General features: G+C 34.9%; 1 protein-coding gene and 1 pseudogene across 1 annotated transcript; both read right to left on the minus strand.

Annotated features, from left to right (window-relative positions):
- Positions 1-387: 387 nt before the first annotated feature.
- Positions 388-2,150, minus strand: LOC133206406 (uncharacterized). The gene is made up of 3 exons (XM_061342375.1): positions 2,049-2,150; positions 737-872; positions 388-628 (listed from the first exon to the last, which is right to left on the minus strand). Exons 1-3 carry the CDS (start codon positions 2,100-2,102, stop codon positions 423-425), a joined length of 396 nt encoding a protein of 131 aa, XP_061198359.1. The 5' UTR covers positions 2,103-2,150; the 3' UTR covers positions 388-422.
- An 8,864-nt stretch (positions 2,151-11,014) lies between these two features.
- On the minus strand, positions 11,015-17,133 carry LOC133171505 (uncharacterized; annotated as a pseudogene).
- Between the last annotated feature and the right edge of the window lie 226 nt (positions 17,134-17,359).

Below are 17,359 nucleotides of genomic sequence, written 5' to 3' on the forward strand. Positions count from 1 at the left end.
TTTCTCCTTACAACAAAGGATTATGTAATCAGTTATATAATTATTATTGTTAATAGGAAATCATCAATTTGTGACTACTAATCAAGTAGTCATAAAGCCGATTTTTACTGATTACCAGAAAACTCTATGAAACACAATGCACATTGTTTGGGTTCTGAGAATAATTCAAATTCAATGTAGACTATACATTCTGTGATCCCTGTATGACCTACATGGTTTCTATTTTACTTTCTAGGTGGACCATTATAACAAACACAAGATGTAGTATAGAATGACTGAATTATATGCTTTTCATTCTAGCAATTATAAAAAAAAAATCATAATTTATATAGACGATTCCATATCGATTGTTAAAGCATGTAAAAAAAAAAAAAAAGAACACAATGGTAAAAATCCATTTGCTTTAATGATTTATGTTTTGCTCATGGTAACATTGTCGTGATTAAGGGTTGGGCACACTGTACAGTGCCGGGTACACCTCCACGTTTGGACAATAAAAACGGATCGAGGACTTTAGAGGGATCTTGTACGAAGCGGCATTGAAGTCCAGGCTGGCACCCACAGTGACCATTAGCGGTGTCTAGCCAGGAACAGTGGTCTCCTTCTAATTTAAATTTCTCACACACACCTAGGCGTTCAAAGAAAAAATTCTATGCAAAAAAAAATTGCTTATATGAACTCGTAATAGTGTATGGTATTTTTTATCACTGCATCTTATAGGGAAATGATTACAAACCACTGGACATGTGCATGACAGGACCAAGGAGATCTCCGGAGGCACGTTTTCTCTTACTGACCAAATATGGTCCATCATGTTTAAAACAGCATTCGTCGCTTCCGCATTCAGCATTAGTCATGCAGTGTGTAGCGGCCTATGGAAATAAATCAAAATACTTTTTAATTACATGTATTTTCATCCTCGGAAAAACTTGAAAGTGAAACAAGTCTCTGCTTTTATTTGTGTCAGCATTTAAATGTCTTTCTGTCCGTTTGTCTCAATGTTGCACACGCAGTACCATTGGCGGATCCAGGAATCTTGAAAAGGGGGGCCCGACCAGTTTGGGGTCGGGGTAGCGGCCCACAGTCACACCAAAAAAAATTGATTTATTAAATCTTATGTATCTTTTGGACACAAAAGGAGAGGGGGCGGGTCCCCTGGGCCCTCCTCTAAATCCGCCAGTGAGTACGGGTGCTATTTAACCATTCAGACTAGTTAGTACAGAGATGCTAAATGTCCAGGAGGAAAAAAAATCTTTTAAATGCAGGGACAGTTCCAACGGTCGAGTAAAAAACATGCTTTAAAATGTATACCCAATTTTAAGAACACATTTCAACATTTCATTATCGTGTTATACCCTTTCATTGCAAACGGTCTAGAGGAATGCTTACTCCTTCTAGGGACCTGATCCCACCTCTGGTGTTTCCAGATTCACAATCTGTATTATTATAGGATTTAAGAGATTTGACACTGTTCGTTATCTTCACTTTTTTCATTTGCTAGAGTTACTGTGAGGTTAAGGGGAATAATTTATAGACAAATGGTTAAGGTAAGGTCAAAAACAGTGGTTTTCACTACACAGTTGTAGGATTCGCGTGTGGCCACTCAGGATCGTGATATAGAAATTCCAGTTGGCAAGAGAAGAAAGCCAAAGTAATAATCAAAGGCAATGAAAAATATGTACCGAGTACGATACTGTGAATATATTGATTCCATATTTGATAATTTGTTCTCTCAGAATTGGGACGCACTGCTTTATGGTGCTCTGGTTTAATTGTTTTGATTTGATAAATGACTGTGGATTTTTTTTCTCCTTTTTGGAAAGCACTAGTACTTCTAATTCACTTAGAATGCAAGATGTATGTAGTACATATGGCTCGACAGGTGATATATCTATTTAAAATACTCTATGAATGATCTCTAACAAATACCAATGGAGATTTTCTTACTAACGTTTTGCCTTACTTATAATTTAACATAAATCTTTATCATGTCTGATGTCTCTCTTAGAAAAAAAGAGATAGTCAGACGGGAAATCTTTCTTACTTACCCATGCCACACTCAAAGTACAAGCGACACCCAGACAAATAAGTACTCCTCTCATTTTCTTCTGTACTAACTTAGTGGAAGAGAAATCGAAGAAGGTAACTTTATATCTGATAAGAACCACGTGGATATAGAACACCGTTCCCAAAATTATTCAGAATTTTCAGACGTCACCTGCAATTTTATCATTTTACAATCTGTGTAATTTCCATGGAAAATAGAATAAGTTTCTATTTTTGATAAAGAGAAAATATTGCCGAATGGCGAGTATAATAATGTCTCTTTCATTCGACTTTTGATAATACATATGTAGTTCAGCTATACGGGTCCACCAAGCAGCTAAGGCTGTTTAAAATTAATTCTACGTTTAACGTCACCCGCGCGCGTAGGTTTAGGAGAAATCCGTCTTTGAAAAAAACAAACAATTCGGAATTTCATATATCCGTCCCTGTTTGGTTCTACATTTAGCGACTTAATTCTGCATCCCGTAGTGACAGAAAATGTGCTTTGATGCTGCAGTTGGTGTCGTATTAAACTGTTAAAAGAAAACTAGTGAATTAAACAGTATGGGATCATAAATGTAAGTAAAAAATAGATTAATTTATGATTGAAGTTAATGACAAAGTCTAGTTTGTTGAGTTTTTTTTATCAGTCTTCGTATCACAGACTCTCAGTTCGTAATTATGTTGGCTGAACTATTCATTGTATTTGGAGAGGACTGCAAAACTTTTTACTGAGTGCAAAGTATGTCAAAAACAAAGATTTTGTAATATACAGTGAGATGCATCATTAAAATTTTATTTAATAGTTTCATCTTAAAATATTTCTGTAAAAAGTTAAAGGAACATTAAGATTATTGATTTCTTTATAGATGTAGCATTCATGTACCTACAAAGTGCAACAATTTTAGGGAGAGATAATATTAGTCATTGCCATTTGAGCAGGGAGAAGCTTACAGAAGATAGGACCTTTCAAACGAAGGAGAGTAAGGAAAGTGATTGGGGTATTCCAAAAAGTGAAGAATCCTGTCGTGTGTGGAATTCAAAGTAAAATAATCTAACAGTTATGATCCAAATATAGTATTTACACTTTCAAAACTAAATGCTAGTAGATCTAGTACTATGAGTAAAAATACAGCAGAATTCAATTTCTAGATATTTTCAATTTTAGAGTGTACAATGTACATACTGTCAACATAATTTTAATTGTAGATATCGATCAACTATTCCCACAAAAAGAAGCATTTTCCTACAGGATACCATGGACGTGTGGCAATAAAAATCCAAAGGACAAACGAGGCCAGTTACAAGCCACACTCCTGTACATTCAGTCTACATTGTTTGCTCACAAAAGGATTCAAACCAATATACATACTAAGGAAAAACTCGGCTTAAGAAATTAGACTTAGATGTCATATCCAATTCTCTTATTACTCTGACTCAATAGTGTTTTTTTAACGTAGTGAATAGGTTAATTTGAATAAATTCACAAATGTTTAAAATTTTTGTTTGTTTATTTTTTTTCCTCCCTCCCTCGTAGGTTTTGGACTTTAGAGGTGACGTTAAACGTAGAATTAACTTTGAACAGCCTAATATTGTCCCAATGCCCAGTTCATTACTATCTACTCTTAGATGTACAAGTATCGCCTTTCTATAAAAGCTTTGCCGCCATAAGTAACAACCTTAAAAAGTTAACTGACATACTTGTATCAAGTTTAATCTTAAGTAGTCTTCTGCAAAGGCTTTTCTCAGACATTAACCCTACCATATCAAAAACAGTGCAAAACAAATGAAAAAAACAAAACAAAATTGTAACTTTTGCAAGCACATTAATTTCTGTTAACTGTGAAAATATAGAAACAATTTTTTGCAGTTGCTTTAAAACAATTACATGCAAGTTTTATTAATTGCATTAATTATATTTTTCTTTTGTTCATTTGTCTTTTTTTTAAGATTGAGAAATCTTCCGAATTTAATTCAGTGGTATGATAATTATATCACAGGCAAATTTATCTCCCTTGCATAGAACAGCATTTCAACTAATGAAAAAATGAAAAATTTTCACATCATGCAATTTCTATCAATCATAAAAGAGAGAAAGTGTATACTCCGAAGAATGTAAAACTCTGTTTACCGTCTTCCATGGAAGACGGTGATAAATGAATAATAAATAAATATTTTCAATAAACTCTAAAAGGCTTGCACTAGAGTTACTGCTTGCACCTTTAATATAGCATCACATACATGTATGAGATGATTTCCGTAAGCCATAATTGAAATATAAAATTCCCGTCCATGCATTTTTTCATTTTATTTTTATTTTTCTGACCGACTGCTTGAATTTCGAGCTTTTATTTTTATCTTTATTTCAACCCCCGAGTCAGATTTAAAAAAAAAAAAAAAAAAAATCCCGTAAAACAGAAAATAACAAAATGTTGGCCTAAAGATATTCAAATTCTTTAATATGCCCAATGCATTGCCGAAATATACATGAAATAGATTAATTTTTGTAACCGTTTTTCTATAACATAAATATTCAATTCAATCCCAATTTTTTGACAAAGTGTCTAAAATATTTTATAAAATGGCAAAGTTAAAGTTGGAGGGTCCAAGCATGACATTTTCCTGAGTTCCTTCTTAGATGATACATAGTTGTTAAAGATTATATTGCAGCCAAATCTGTAGTGGTGTGATAGACGTAAACACCAGCTGGTTTGGAAACACTATTTTGTACTTTAATATTTTTTTGAAACAGAAATATCAAAAATAGTCTTCATAGACTCTCTCTCTCTCTCTCTCCTCAAGTTTTTCTAGACAATCATGTGGCATATATACAGAAGCGTAATTGGTATTCACGTCTGCATTACATGTAATCATACTAATTTAATTATACTATTCTAATAAATTTCCTCATCATATCGCTTATTTTCGGGGCCGTCTTGGTTGTCTGAGGGCATCATATTGTGAGTAGATTGCTATTTCGACACTATAGCCATTAGGTAATGTCTAGTTTTATTTGAAAAGAAGTCGGGTTCAAGCTCCGGAAAAGTTATAGGGGATCAACAAACTGATGGGACAGAGGATTAAAAAAAAAAGATGGGACATTTGACGATTTGTCAGATTTGTTAATATCGGCTTATGGTCACATTTGTTTACATTGTTTCTTATTTGTTGCATCTTTCAAATTTTGAGAATAATAAGTATGCCTCAGCATAATTATACTTTATTAAAAAAAAATCTAAGACATCTTCTCTGTATAACATAAATTTATGGAAAAATATCTAAAACATCATTAAATAAAATATAAGATTATCATGTTCATATATACTGCTCGAAAATTGAGAGTTACTTTAATTTTACTTTTTCTGAGAAGTGAAATAACTGACGAGAAAGTAACAAGTAGACCTTTCCACTACTGTTTTTAAGTCCAATTACGGGTTGAATCAATTGAAATTTTCTTTACAAAAATATGTATATGTATACTGATAACCATAATTTTCAAGCAAAATGAAAAAAAAAAGTGAAAATAAACAAACAATGATCGATCTCAGAATTCTTTAATACAATACATATTTGTGAACAGGGCACTAGGAGTGAACTCGAAATAAGAAATACCACGGAGTCTTGCATGTCTGCTTCATATTAAAGTATTAGGATATTTTACTGGAGAGAGACATTAATGTCACACTAACAACTAAACTTTATGATCAATCTGATGAATTCAGCTTTTCTATCGTCAACTTCCCTTATTTATGTAGCAAAATACCATTAGCAGTTTAAAACCTGCATGTGGGGTTTATGCCTCCCAGTTGATTCGCTAATTTCGCTACGCAAGAGCATGTTCTTTGTACGAACGATTTCTAAAAACAACGAAGATCGCTGACAAAGTTGATGATACAAGGGTATTTACAATTTCGTTTAAAGTTAATATTTCGCGAATTCTGTGGTCGATACAATGACAAATACAATCTGTCGTTATGTCCAATGTTGATTGACATCATTTATGCAAATTTTTAGGCCATTATTTTCATACTGAATTTACTATGAATTTTTCGGTTTAGCCGATCATGACAAAGGGCACGCGGCGGATGGGACCGGTCGACAGGAGATGATTACTTTACCATGGTACCTGATCCCACCCTTCATGTTTTCACAAGTCCGTGTTTTCTTTCTTCACGATTTGTAGTGTTTTACTTGACTTTATAGCATGATTACATAGAGGATATTCAATGTTTTGTAGATGAATATGGAATTTATTTCACTCGTGAGACAGGATTTTCTTCGCACTCGTGAAAATATCAAAAAATCCTGTCTCACGAGTGAAATAAATTCCATATTCATCTACAAAACATTGAATTTTCTGTTTATTACATTTTCTTTGATTTTCCCTTTTCCTCTGTCTTTTCTTAACACAGTGTCATAGGCTTGACGTCATAGTTGAGCGGTTGAGACGTCATAGCTTAGCAGTTGTGTGATTGAAAACATTACATAGCATGGATTTAAGCAACATATTTGGGAAGAAATTTGCAGTTTTAGCTCTATCAAGATGGTTAGTTACTATCTCTATCTTATGACAGGCCAGAAATTATTTTTTACTTACTTTGATATCCTTTCACCCTGTGAGAGAATATCATTTTGGTATTCTTTCACACTGTGAGAGAATATCACTTTTATTCAATAAATAAATCACAGTATTTCACTGTTGAAAATGTAATAATGTTCATTATCTTCACATTTCGAGGAAAAGTTGAAGTCCTCTCGTTTGTCGTACAGTTTAGTTGTTAGTTGGTCCTTATCATCTAGAGTCAGTAAAACATCCAAGTATGAAATAGATGTGGCAGGCTCAGCGGTGTCTTTTAATTCGATTTCACTAGGATATATCGAGTCGACAAATGAATGAAAGTAACTTTTGTTAATTGATTGAGCTTTGTCGATATATGTAAATGTGGACTTTAAGCCCCCAGCAAGAAATTCTTGTTCTCATATAAGTTTTTGAATAAATTTTGCTTCATAGGTCTGCTAATAAGGAGCACAATTAGCACCCATCGATTTTTGGAGGACAACGTCTCCAAGGACTATACAGATTTTGTCAAAAGAGGAACTCAAGCATATTTTTCATATCAACCTCAGAGTACTTGTGTGTAGAATCAGAATGATTTCTAACAAACTAATTTTGTAATGACCGATCACGAGATAGAAAAATATACGAGTTCCATTTTTTTTTGAAAAAGTAGTTGTCTATGAACCTTTTATTTATCGTCATGAATGGTTGTATATTGTGTTGAAAAATCATACGTTTTGATGTTACTGACTTTGGGAATTTTTTTTTATTTTAAATTTTCTGAAAGTTCGCAGGCGTTTTTGAAAATCCGTGTTTATTTTACACCACTTCTTAAATATGTTGTAGTACAGTACGTCTGAATTTTTTCCGTCGCAGCAGTTAATATTTTTGTGAGAATCAAAAATAGGGGCTTGGTAGAGCATTTGTTGAAACCTGCATGTATCTATCTTACTTTTTAAGGACTATAATGAAGTTTAGGAGTTCAGTATAGGTAGGGTAAATCAAATTCACTTCTCTTGACTTGAAAGTTAAAACCATTAAAGACTGAAACGTGATGTTGAAGAAATTCATCCCTAGAAAGTGAACTGGGGGTATAAGTTGGATTTCCAGAGGTAGATTTAAAACCAACTTCTTCTAGCAAATCACTAACTAGATATCTTTGCGATGCGTGGGTAAATTAAAGCTATGTATTGATTTGAATTCTTATTTTAGAGATTTATTTTGAAATCAATGGATTAGAAGATAGGTATCAAATACATACAGGTTAATACTCTAAATCTGGTTATTTTTGTCGTACAATTTTGCTGTTCTTTTGTCGTATGTATATACAGCTGTATAATCAATGCAGAAAAAAATACCTTCCAAATTTTGTCCCAATTTTGAAAAAAAAATTAATAAACCAATGCAAAACTTTCCTGGGCACCGGTATACAATAAGCTGTATATAATAACAGACATCTGAAGGGGGAGGGGTAGGGGGAGACGATAAAGGGGTCATGTAGATCGTCATTCTAGTAGTTCATCTTTAATAACTTTTGCCAAAGATGACCATGAAATAAGATAGACCAACAATATACTGAACAACAATTAACTTACAAGATGTTCGGGATGCTACTGGTTTTGTTGATTTCAGTCCAAGATTTTATTATTATTGTAGAAGAAATTCAAATTCTGAAACACACACACACACATATATATAATAGTAGAAATCATTTTCTTGCTGAGAATTTAATTTCATAAAATTGTCATTAATAACTACTTTGAAAAAAGATGTGCTTGTGAAACACTGATGCCCCTGTACGGCAGCTCATGGCGAGGTTAAAGTTTCTCAAAGTCAAATGCAAGTCAAACTCCAAGGTCAAGAAACGCAAAAATGTTGGTACATGTACCTAAGGGTCAAAATTGTTAAGGAAAGGCATTGTCACAAGGAACACACTTGTTAAATATGACAGCCCTAGTGCCAACCTTTCAAAAGTAATAGCCAAGTTAAAGTTTTTTCCAAAGTGGGTCAAACTCCATGGTCAATGTCAAAGGTTCAAACATTGTTGGTACCCAAGGAAGGGTCTTGTCACAAGAATACACTTCTGTAATATGAAAGGTCTAGCTCCAACCATTCAAAACTTATGGCCAAGGTTTTTTAAAGTGTGTCAAACTCAGTGTCAAAAAATATTTGTACCCAAGGAAAGGTTTTATCACAAAATACACATGTGAAGTATGAAAGCCCTAGCACAACCGTTCAAATGTTATGGCCTAGGTTAAAGTTTGGTAAAATGTTGCAAAACTGGGACAAACTCCAAGGTCAATTATGTTGGTACGTAAACAAAGGTTTTCCTGGCACGCCAAATATCAAAATTGTGAGAGACGCCTGGAAAACGTCAGATATTTCGGACTAAATACCTTTATAATTATCTTTTATATCTGGGAGATATTGCCTGTAAGTGTGTATTTCTTCTATATATGGATCATTTTGCCTGAAATTAATATACATATATGGGCGAGAATTTCATCATATCGTTTTTCTTATCTATCACGGGAAAGCTGACAGTGACAATAAATAATTGAAATACACATGCAATGAAAAGCGGGAAGAAAGAAATCTTGAAATAATTAAACTCATTTTTTCAAACAATGCTCTTCAGAAACATTTTCACAGTAATTCTAGATCTATAAATAAAGAAATCGAAGGGAGAAATAGAGTAAACTATGACATTTTCAAAACTGTCTTTTTTTCTCTTTTATTAATTCCTAATTCAAAGAGGACTATCGCTTCATTTTCTAGGACCATAAATGAAATTTTATAATTTCATAGTAAATAGTTAAACCAATTCAATTTAATTATCAGCATTTTTTTTACAGATAAACAGTAATTTAAAAGTAATCTTATATATATTTTATAATGCTGTAATCTGGTCCATTCCCAATTTCATGTAGGTTAATTTCGCAATCTAATTAAAATTAGATGTTCCGAATCCGCTACCGCTTCTCAAACATCTAACAACATCCCATTCGGGGTCACGTCAGAGCGACCTTTCGATTATGAATAAACATAAAAATTTTGGACAATCAGATTCAACCTTCTGTATACGATTCTAAAATTAGTTCCACGGCTACATCTTTACATTATAAGACTGTCTTAAGTTGAATTAAAGTAATTTTGGTATAAACTGAACCTATAGTCCGCCAATCTGGCATTCTTACCTAAATAATGCAAACGAAAATGCACAAACTACATGTATACGTCTATTTATCCTGTAACTACCCCTTGTATTGACCTAATAAAGGTAACCTAATAAACCAAAGTTTTATTCGGTCAATGCCGTAATAAAGCCTCGTGCACGTATTCCAACGTTCTAAAAGCATTGTGACGTCATGAATATTGCAATGTTTACGCCATGGCGTCTTAGTTTTAACTGCAGAGATGTACCTAAATCGGTTGAAAACAGCTCGTTTTGGAGGTCCTGTAAAAATGTGTTGCAGGATAAACAAAATACACGGAGACTGTCTTGAAATATAAGTGATATTTGGGCTCGGGTCGAAAACGTGATAGGGGCTCGGCAAGCCTCGCCGTCTATCACGTTTTCTTACCCTCGCCCAAATATCCCTTATATTTCAAGACAGTAACCATGTATTTTATATATATCCCGCACGTCACAAATCTTATATAGCACGGTTTTTACCATGCATATTTTGTTTACTACGAAACCCCTCGGGTTAGTTTTGGCAGTAAAAAAAGAAACACATCCGAACTATAAGCCAAGATTTCAGAGACGGCGATTTCATTGGGTAATCGAAAGGTCGCTCTGACATGACCCCGAATGGGATGTTGTTAGATGTTTGAGAAGTAGTAGCGGATTCGGAACATCTGATTTTAATTAGATTGGTTAATTTCGTAGCTGAGAGTGAAAAAGTTGAACGATTTTTTTTTTATCTTTACATGTAGTGCATTAATCGCAGAGTTGTCTTTCTCAGACATCTCTGCTCGCGTTAAAGAAAAAAGATAACATTTCAAGGATTAAATCAAGTTAAAATAATAAATCTTCTCAGTTAATATCTACCTCCAAGGACAAACATTAGAGCAAGCATATAATCATAATGAATTTTTAACATAGCTTTTTAACCTAGTTTTTAACAAATTTAATGAAAATTAATGCTCTTCCCTACTTTTTAAAAGCTTTTTAGAATTTAATTTCCTTGACTCAAGTTCTATTACCAATCGAACAAGAAATCAAAGTGGCGTAAATTTTATTGACAAGAAAAGTACTTCATACAAACATATACACACAAAATATATTTAAAGAATATGAGAAAAATAATAGTACAAAAACCCAATCCCAAGTTTTGTTGGGGATAATAGGAAACTGATTTGTAACATATCTTAAATTGGAAGATTAATAATAACAATAATTATAGTCTATTGAGCACATGGAAGTGATCTACCAAAGTGTACCATGGTATCTAGTTTTTTTGAGAAGTGAGGGTCAATGTATTTTAGCACCGCATCACTCGACCAGTACCCAATCGCTTTGATCTGATCCACTGGCACACCGATACGACTTAACCAGGTAGCTCCATCCCGTCGAAAAGAATGACCCTTAATGTTACTGTCATCTTTCCTGCTTGTACAAGAATGGAATGAAGCTTTTGGCGGAAAATGCTGTAGGTAAAAACTGAACCTTTTCCTATGAAAAGCAGGGACCCAAAAAGATCTGCTCCTCTTGTAAGATAAAGGTAAGCCTGCAAGGCTGATGCTGGGCATAATTCCCCATTAACCTGAGGAAGGATAACATTAAGCTCTCGGAATTGAATTGTCTTTGTATGTCGTAAGCAGAGTAGGTAACCCCATGAACAAGGCATCAAATCTACCCTTCTGACATGTTTCAATGTCTCAAAAGAGCTTTTAATTGCAATGTTGCCTGGGCGAAGTAGACCATAAAAGGCTATTAGACAAGCACACCAAAAGGCCAAGTCTTCAACTAATGAAAAGTCCAGGAAAGATCGCATCCTGAGAAGATGAGATGGTGTTATTGAATCAACAGGAAATTGGGTTGTACCCAATTCTCGCTTAATACCCATGAGCAGATATTTCAACTGGTAATCCTCTGGAATAGGGTCTGGTATATCACAAAGTTTGTGCATGTGTGGTATAATATTCAAGTATTGCTGAATTGAACAAAATTTGAAACATTTCACTTTTGCCAAGTAAGTAGCATATAACTGTAAAGTTTTGGAAGTCGCTGGTAGTGGGGGCACGTTGATCTGGTCACAAACTTCCAGGTAAGTCTTCATGTGAGTGCGATAGGTGGAAGCCGTCGAGTTAGCCCATGCCTTTCTTTTCAAAGCAGATGCCTGGTCTTGTAGGGACTGTACAGTGAATCCACCTAGCAAAGATAAATAGTAATGACATATGAGACAACAGTGTCACAATAGAAAAATGATCATGTTGCAGGGAAGGCACTAGCGAATACAGTTTTGTAAGTTGTCCCGGCTCATGAAGACTCGAACATGCATCCCCGACGTTGTTACGTTTGCCTGGTAAGTATTTAGCACTGATAGCACAATTATACAGGGCAGATATCCAGAACAGAATGCAGCACATGAACTGTACAAGGGGATTCCTGGAAGTTCCTTTGTTAATAGAAGAGACGGCAGAAGAGTTATCACTATATATATGATCACTTTACGATTCACAAAGTATTCACTCCACCTAAACACAGACAGAAATATAGAGATAAACTCTTTAATATTAATATGGGCCATGACACAAGCTGGTAGGTCTAATGACCAATTAATGTAGAAGTAGTGTCCACTATAGTATCCTCCACCTCCCTCTGAAGAAGCATCCGTCTGGAGTGAGGTGATGGGCCGTGGATCCTGTATACGACACGTGCCATTGAATATCGACATGAATATCCACTAATGGAGGTCCGCAAAGAAAACATCTGTGAGCAACACTTTATGATGTCTCTCAGTTACTGCAGTCTTCAAGTCCAACACTCTACGAAGAAACGTACGGCCACCACATATCACTTGAGAAGCCCAATTGAGCTTTCCAATTAGTGTTTCCAACTGTCTTACACTAGCACGCTTTTTCCGAGAAAATGCTCCCAGTAAGTTGTTAAAGTCTTGTAGCTTTGTTGTTGGCAAGGCTAAAGTCATAGTCACTGAATCTACATGTACTACCACCCCCAGGAATACAAGCTGCTGGGAGGGACCTTCAACCTTTGACCAGTTAATAGCGAAACCTAGCTGTCTAAATAGGTAAATAAGTGTATACAATGCTCTTGAACATTCATGAAATGTTTTTCCAAAATAAAAAAATCATCAAGATAAGCAATGGCAGTATAACAATACACTTTCTTTAGAATTCTACAGACTGCACTACTAAGCCGTTAAAAATTTGGGGGCTCTTAGCAGCGCCAACGGGAAGCTTAGTGTCATACAAATATGTTGGTGACAAAGCATTTACAAACTGCCATTTTAACTCGGTAGCCTGATAGTTAGAAGGGTGAATGGGAACTGAACTATATGCAGACTGTAGATCTATCTTTGCAGGGTAATAAGCTTGCTAAGAACACGTAAATCCATGTATGAACATGAAGTATCAGACTGTACATAATCATTAATAGACATACGCATCATGGATAAGCCTAACCTTAGAATTTGATTTAGGGATAGCTCCTAAAGCACTAACAATAGTAGGTTTGACACAAGTAGCCACATAGTTTCCATTTGACAATTCATACATTATCTGTGTCTCAACTTGTTCTGCATATTGAAAACATGACTGATAATAATCAACTTCACACGGGACAAGTCACTGCTCAGCTCCCTCATCATAATTCTAAAGCCCTCTTTTATCCCCTTGCAAGTTGCGATCAAAATCATCTTGTAAATAAAATTCCCAAACCGAGTACTTAAACCCTGAAGAAGAGCCAGAACAACGACCCGCCCCATTCCCTAGTTTTTTGGGTGAGACAGCGCATTATGAGTTTGTGAATAACAAACAAAATAACAATGCTGCAATTTACAGTTAGTAAAGTCACACGTTTCCATATTGAATTTCCTGCATATCTCCTTGCCTTCAGGTGTGAATTGGCCACGTCGACTTCCTTCCTGCTTGGAGGAACATTCCTTCTTAACATGTGTTTCCAATGATCCTTGTAGGGTCTGCATAGTGAGGCTGTTCGATTTAGAAATCAGTTGAAAATCCTGAAGGTGAGGACGAGATACACCCCATCGAAACTTTTCCTTAAACTGCAGTTCCCTATATTCACGGTAAAAGAGAAGGACACTGCCTTTGACGTACTTGCTGAATAAGCGATTTACAGTCCCTGAAACGTTATACTTTCCCACTTGAACGGTGAGCGAACGGCGAACGAACGCAGATCGAACGGTGAGTGAACGATGTGTGAACGCTGAACGCAACTTGGTGAACGAAGTGTGAACGGAGAACGGTGAGCGAACGCAGAACGCGAACGGAGCGCGAACGCGAGCGCAAAGTGAACGGTGAACGAACGGTGAACGCAAGATGAACGATTTATTCGGAATGCCTCTGATCTTTTCCTTGCATTGAAACTATTCTATTGTATTCTAATGCCTGGTGCTAAAAAATAAATAAATAATAAACAAATAAACAAATCAATGAAAATTGTCCTAAGAAAGACGATACATACACATTAAGCAAAATTATTAATCTAAGTTTTTTACAATATTTTCTGCACATATGTACGATGTTTAAATTCAACTTTTAATAACACGATTTTTATCGCTGTAAAACATCGTAATTGTTACCGAACGCTGTAGTATAAAAGATAAAATTAATCTAGTTGTAAAATAAATATGTTTATTCTTATTTGATAAATAAAACCATTACAAATAATGTGGATTTTAGAAGAGAAAACTACGGACTTATAGAATGAAATGCAACGGTTGTAACAACCATACATATATTTCCGTGCCAAGGCGATTCCGTGTAAAATAATGAGAAAAAAAATTAAAATATTTTACAAAGGTATGTGGACGTTTATTGCATAAATAAACTAGTATTTTCAAATTTTAATTCAATAATATATTTAAGTGTCAGTTTTATTTTTTATGATGTTTTATTGAGTAGACTTTTACATGTATCTGTAGACATTTCCCGGCTGTGATTATACTCGGACAAGATGATACAAAGAGGCATTCATATTATTTGTTATAGATTAAATTTTCACAACTTGATATTTAAGTAATATGCTGTCATAGTTTTTTTTTAAACAGACAAATGAGAGAGAGAGAGAGATTCGGTTTTAGCCACCCCCCTTTCCTCAAATGTGTGTACCTATATCAAACAAAAATTCTTAATTTATTTCTAAATATATCAGGCAGTGAAAGTAATCATTTTTTATCAACAGATCCATTTGTTTTACAGTCATAATCGGTTTTTATTTCCCTGCTTCAAGTTCACATGAAGTCCACGTGCTTGACCTGTCCATCAAAATCATTCGACACTGTGCAGGTGTGAAAGTCTCGTCACACCGAAGGCAAAGTGCTAATATTTCCAAGAAGTTTTAACATATTTTTTCTTATCATTTCTAGATCTGATTCCAACATTTCTTTAAAAAAAGTAATAAATGAATAAAATACATTGGGAATAAACACTTGGGATGATTAAGCCGCTTGAATTTGAAACATGCTCCTTGCTAATTTAAAATATCACCGCCGGCACATGTATATTTTGAACTACTATTGTTTAATGACTTTGTTTAGATGCATGTTTGTTTTGAGACTGAAATTTTTGTGATACAAAACACATTAACTTCTTTTTAAATGTTAATTAAGATATACTGGAAATACTAACTAAGTAACCGATTTAGGGGAAAGGGGGGAGGGGCTCTTAATCATGTCGAATGGCAAACATATAATGTTACGGTGAAAAATATCATTACTGGAGAATCACCTTGGTTATTTTAATGATAATCATGTTATAAAGGCATTTCTCTCTCTCTATAATGAAAGACTTTATATATGTAAAGTAGAAAAAAAATCTATAATGTATTATATTTTTAACAAATATTTTTTTTAACCATACTATCAATTTAATTCGCTCTAAAGATATTTAATTAACTGGATATCCGCAGTACTGTTTTTATAATTCTCAGAACTAGTTCTAACATGTATTTTTGTATTATTTTAAAAAAATGTGTTAGAAATAAATATTGTCGTATTTTTGCTGCAGTTGGTAAATTAATTGACTCGATTATTATCTATCCATTAACGATTTGTCGTCTTTAACATAACGACAAAATGTTGCAGTGCTAGTATCTGTATATTGCCCGTATTTAAATTTAATTTTCAGGATAGTTCTACATAGGTACATACACTGTACATGTACTTATAACAACATTTATTTTCCAGATAAATTTAATAAATAACCTTAGAGCTAAGTTAGGATAATAAAAATAAATATTGTAGATAATTTTTTTCCCATGAAATAATGATTCTTTAAACAAGATATGTTAATTATTAAATTCAAAACCTGTGAATCCTTACATAAAAAAAGATAAGTCCTTTCACTTCGGAGTTCCGAATGACAATAAAGACTGAACGATAAGTGAACGCTGAACGCAAGGTGAACGCAAAGTGAACGAACGAAGAGCGAACGCTGAACGCTTTGTGAACACTGAACGCGAGCGCACGGTGAACGCTGAATGCAAAACTGTGAACGGAGAGCGAACGGTGAACGCACGGTGAGCGAACGGTGAACGCACGCTGAACGAACGGAAAAATGGGAAAGTAGAACGTTTCAGGGACTGTATGTATTTGGTGTATTCAAGGTAGTCGCGCACTCCTTGGTCATCCAATTCCTGATTAATGATCATTTCCTGCATAATGGCAGCGTTACCATGATAGCTGTTCAATGGACAGTTTATAATAGTCACGATCAAGCTTTTTGTTAATCTTCACTCCAGTATTGGTAAGTGTAAGAAGATCATCCTTCTGTTGTTGCATAATGGGGTCAAGCCAAACGTAGTTGTGAACAAGTCTTACTTTCCCCTTATTACTGGATGTGCTTGGTGTAATAGCAGTAGAAACATGAGAAGGGAACAAGTTAATAAAATTACTGAGGTCAATTATACCTTGCAGGGGATGTACATTTGGTGTAGTCTCAACTCCAGTAGCAGTCGCAAGTGCGTGAGTTGCACTCAGACTCTGGCCAGGGCTGTTTTTCTCTTGCATGGCCGCTATAGTTTGTTTGCAAGCATCGATATTCTGAAGAAGTTGCATCTTTCGTACTTTGTGTAGTTCTAACGTTTGGAGCTCCTTCTCTAATACGATCATTTCACTAGAGATAGATGGGGGTCTTGGGACTGCATGTACCCGTGGCGTGGTTGCGACCCGCACTTCCTCTGTCGTTTGAATTGCCGTTGTGGCCGAGCCGCCTAATTCTGCGTTGTCACTCATTTCATCAGACGAATCGTCGCACGCTCTTATAAGTGCAAGCACTGTCCGATCTCTTGGACGAAGATCGTATGGGTGACCCTCTTGCATGGAGGAAAAAAGAGCCGATCGCTGAACAGCCAGCAATAAAGGCGCCAATACTTATTTGTACTACGCATGACATCGCGCAAGGGACGATAACTCCCGCAAACCTGTGCATACAGGAATCATGTCAAAATTTATTTTATCATAATAAAAACCTCATTAACATTTAATTGTATTGAATATTTTTCATCCAGATATTTATATAAAAAATGTTATAATTTTATATAAAGGA

This window comes from Saccostrea echinata, unplaced genomic scaffold (genome assembly GCF_033153115.1).
Source record: "Saccostrea echinata isolate AGI-Se365-2 ecotype Australia unplaced genomic scaffold, CSIRO_AGI_Sech_v1 ptg000054l, whole genome shotgun sequence".
Taxonomy (NCBI): Eukaryota; Metazoa; Mollusca; class Bivalvia; order Ostreida; family Ostreidae; genus Saccostrea; species Saccostrea echinata.

Bases quoted from the DNA above. Each gene is read 5' to 3' on its own strand.
- LOC133206406 (XM_061342375.1), bottom strand. From the start codon at position 2,102: ATGAGAGGAGTACTTATTTGTCTGGGTGTCGCTTGTACTTTGAGTGTG. The intron at 873-2,048 runs GTAAGTAAGAAA...TTATTTCCATAG, and splicing joins GTACTTTGAGTGTGGCATGG to GCCGCTACACACTGCATGAC. The intron at 629-736 runs GTTTGTAATCAT...TTGAACGCCTAG, and splicing joins TGTCATGCACATGTCCAGTG to GTGTGTGTGAGAAATTTAAA.